Raw genomic sequence first — 3,916 nt, 5'->3', positions numbered from 1 at the left:
CACACACACACACACACACACACACACACACACACACACCTGTCTGACAAGGCTGGAGAAGAAGCAGCGACTGTCGAGGCCAAATATCTCCCCACTTCCTTCAGCTGATTCTTTGAAATTTTCCTTTTTCCAACATTCACTCTGAACAGGAGGGAAAAATCATTAAAAAACTGTAATAGTGAAGATATGTTAAGAAGTTTAAAACATAACCTACCTGTGAATCATTTTCAGCATCTAAAAGTTAAGTAATTAAGTAAAGTTTTATTTATAAAGAGCCTTTCACAGAAATATATTCACAAGGTGCTGTACAATCATTAACAGTATAAAAATGGTGGAAAGATCAAAATGAAACAGAAAAACATAATTAAACATAAGCAACGAAAATTGAAACATCAAATCAAGATTACTTTTTAAAATTGTAAATCAAACACAAGGTCAATGCAGTTCAAAATATACAATAATACAAAAACATAATGAATGTGGGAGAGAAAAATGTGGCGTAAGTTCAATAATAAAAGAAAAACAGATTGGCGAGCATTCACAATGGAGGTAGGCTGGCAGTAATGGTGAAATGGTTAGCTAAACACTTGAGAGAAAAGTGAGTTTTTAGGAGTGTCTTGAAAGGGACAATGTTATCAAGGGAGTGCAGATTAAAAGGGAGTTCATTCCAGAGCCTGGGGGCCACAGAGGAGAAGGATCGGTCACCACAGGTCTTAAAGCGAGTGATGGAAACCATAAGGAGATGCTGATCCTGTGAGCGGAGGTCTCGTCTGGGGTTGTAAGGTGAAATGAGACTTTTAATGTATTCAGGTGCTTGGCCACGAAGAGCTCTGAAGGTGAGGACCAGGATTTTTGAACCGGATTCTGAATTTATTATTGAAAAAGTTATTGAACTAACCATATTATTATTATTATTATTTTATCATCATCATCATCATCATCATCATCATCATCATCATCACCACTCACCTTGTTCTGGATGGGTTTAAAGATCCGGCAGCCCTCCAGGTATGGGTCAGTCTGGCACTTCCCCTTGTGTAGGTGAAGAAAATGACACCCAACTCCACTGTGAAAGAAAGAACAACRCAAACAATTAGGCTAAAAAATGTATGAAACACACAAATTAATGGATTTATTTGGAAAAACTCAAAGTCTTGATGAGAATTTGACCTGCCGGTGCAGAAAAACAAGGAGRAGTTGTCTCTGCAGGTGGACAGAGACCCAAACGTGGCTCCTTCACCTGTTGGAACATTTACCTCTCAGCTTGTTCTCATGGAAGATCAGCTAATGTGTGATGGTGGTGTGTGTCTGTTGTCTCTTACCCTCTCCCCAGACCAGACTCTGTGCCAGGCTCTGGTTGACTCGATACCATCCTGTGTCCTGTAGGGCGGCTAAGGTGACCGGGTCGATTCGGACTGTGGTGGGATCCCCCAGCACTGCCGTCATGATGGACCCCTGCAGGACCCGGGACTCCCAGTGAGAGGAGCCTCTGCCTGCAGACCAGTCCTGAAGGACAACAGAATCAGGCGTGTGGGAACGTGAAGCAGAGGTTGATGGATCTAAATCACTCAGTACCAGGTTCTCCAGAGGACCCCCGAGTTCTGGATCACTGGAGCCCAGGTGTTTCTGCAGTGCTGAGACGATGGACGGAGTGTAAACCCTCACCTGTCCTGACACATCTGAGTGAACCACTTTACCTCGAGGAGAACAAAGAGCACCACCTTCATGCAGGATTATAGAAAAATGCTTGTTTTTTAGATTTTTGCTCCAATAAACTCACAACCAAAAYAAAAATTACAGCTGCTCATTTGTTCGTAAAGCTAGTCCTATGAAGTAACAGAATGAAAGGATTTTGAACAAAATGCGCTGAAACACCTTGATATGATGGACAGTCTCGCCAGGTGCTGAAGAGATCTTTAGAGAAGCCRAGTGCATGAAGCAGCTCATGGATCACAGTCTGAAAAACAGTTTATATGACTCATCTTCACTGTTAAGAAAAAAAATCACTTCCTGTAAATGATTCAAACCTGTACTGTGGTCTGGTGGCTGTAAGTAACTCCTGTTAGTCTGTCCCTGCACAGGACCACCACACCCGCCACAGGTCGTCCTCCATGGTCCGTCTGACAGTGGAYGGCGTACGCCAACACGTTAGGCTGCAGGAAGGAATGAAAAACTCCTAAAAACTAGAGAAACTACTCAAAACTAGAGAAACTTTCAAAACTAGAGAAACTCTTATATACTAGAGAAACTACTCAAAACTAGAAAAACTCTTAAAAACTGGAAAAACTTAAAAACTGGAGAAACCCTTGAAAACTAGAGAAACTCTTAAAACCTAGAGAAACTACTCACAACTAGAGAATTGTGAATGCTGAATGACTGAACAAGAACAGCAGCTAAAATTTGCCTAAAATCTGCAAAACTGTTGCTGAAAATAGCATAAAAAGRCATTAAAGAAAGAATTTGAGATGATTTGAAAGAAATCTTGTTTTCTTTCTGTGGGGGATTTCTTTTTGTAAATAAAGTGAAATAATTCAAAAATATCAAAGTTCTACATACTAAAAACCACAGTATGTTGCTCCCAATGGAGCTAAATGTACCAGAGTATGCAGCAGTAGTTATTGCAAAAAATGTACTGAAAAATAAAAATAAATACAGGAAACAGCGAACTCTGGATCAGCATTAACACAATAAAAAAACTAAACTGCTGCAACAACATTTTATTCATGTAGACTTGAGAACTGGCTTCAATGACTGTAACGCGTTAACAATGAAATACATGATTAATACAACTTCAGTTTGTTGGTTTTTAAAGATAGAAAAACTTGGTCTAATTGTATGAGAAATAATSTGACTCCTCTTCAGACGTGTGACGTGGAGGATCTGAGCGTTTACCTTGGCTCTGCATTTATCAGTGGTGTGCACGGTGACGTAAAGCAGGAAGTCGGTCTCTGGGAGTCCGGCTCCTTCAGGTCTGACAATGGTTCTGTGAGGAGAATCAGCCTCTGGGTAAATCTCACATCCAGACAGGTGATCGTCTGGGATCTGTTGGTTACAGGTTCAGTTAAAATACCTTGCTACAGTAATGTGAGGGAACAGTAAATTTTTCACAGAGTAAAAAAAAAAACTGGTGATATTTACCGTCACATCCAGACAAGTCTCAGTTCTGTAATTTTTGTTGGCTCTTCCACACCTGTGATATGAAAGAAATGAGTGAAAAATGGGAGGTAACGACAAACCAGCTCATTATTTTAAATTTAAACACATCAGGGTGCACTTGGATCCAAATGACCCCAAACATGTTGGTTTTAAAAATGAGGCCTCAGAAGACTTTTTGATCCAAAGGTAACACAGGATGGTTAGCTTTTTTTAGAAAGTTAGGAGAAATAATTACTATTTTAATCACAAAAGGTTTCAAATTTGAGGGATTCTCATGCTTTAATGTCAACATATAAAATATAGTAATGAATTATACAGACTGATCTGATTTTAAATCCAGAGTTGTGTGTGTTTCTGAGCCACACATACAGTATAAACAAGTTTGTATTTCTATCCTTATTAGGACATTCATTAATTCCATTCATTTCCATTGGTTATAGCCTAACACCCCAACCCAAAAATGGAGTTCCACTACCTGTATATTGAGACCAGTTTTTGGTCTCCATAAGAACAACTGGTCATAACAAGGTAGGTGTGTACACCAGAAACGGTCCTAAAAATGTAACAAAAACAAGTACACACACACACACACACACACACACACACACACGTAGTAAACACACCTGTTGTAATTGATGCTGCTGGAGTTCCTCCAGAGGAACTTGCAGTATGTGTTGATGTCTCTGTTGAGCAGCAGCGGTCCTGCAGTTCTGTTCACTGTTACACACTTCATGTTAGTTTGCCTTTATGTGTGTGTGTG

The 3,916-nt window shown here is 39.9% G+C and overlaps 1 protein-coding gene across 3 annotated transcripts in view; it reads right to left on the bottom strand.

The window, feature by feature from the left end:
• The window catches only part of cirop (ciliated left-right organizer metallopeptidase), a 7,353-nt gene that overhangs the window by 1,746 nt on the left and 1,691 nt on the right, over nucleotides 1-3,916 (bottom strand). The window contains exons 3-12 of one of the 3 annotated variants that reach the window (XM_014021045.1): nucleotides 3,780-3,873; nucleotides 3,139-3,190; nucleotides 2,893-3,042; nucleotides 2,028-2,153; nucleotides 1,876-1,957; nucleotides 1,576-1,721; nucleotides 1,323-1,506; nucleotides 1,171-1,240; nucleotides 970-1,066; nucleotides 40-141 (exon numbers count right to left, since the gene is read on the bottom strand). In XM_014021045.1, coding sequence (XP_013876499.1) covers nucleotides 40-141; nucleotides 970-1,066; nucleotides 1,171-1,240; nucleotides 1,323-1,506; nucleotides 1,576-1,721; nucleotides 1,876-1,957; nucleotides 2,028-2,153; nucleotides 2,893-3,042; nucleotides 3,139-3,190; nucleotides 3,780-3,873 — 1,103 coding nt within the window. Of the gene's footprint in view, nucleotides 1-39; nucleotides 142-969; nucleotides 1,067-1,170; nucleotides 1,241-1,322; nucleotides 1,722-1,875; nucleotides 1,958-2,027; nucleotides 2,154-2,892; nucleotides 3,043-3,138; nucleotides 3,191-3,779; nucleotides 3,874-3,916 lie in introns of all 3 variants that reach the window. The other 2 variants (XM_014021044.1, XM_014021047.1) reach the window with 2 other exon arrangements.

The sequence above is a fragment of the Austrofundulus limnaeus genome, unplaced genomic scaffold (assembly GCF_001266775.1).
Source record: "Austrofundulus limnaeus strain Quisiro unplaced genomic scaffold, Austrofundulus_limnaeus-1.0 Scaffold276, whole genome shotgun sequence".
NCBI classification, from domain to species: domain Eukaryota; kingdom Metazoa; phylum Chordata; class Actinopteri; order Cyprinodontiformes; family Rivulidae; genus Austrofundulus; species Austrofundulus limnaeus.
The sequence above is the reverse complement of the archived record's forward strand: the minus strand, read 5'-3'. Positions and strand labels throughout refer to the sequence as shown.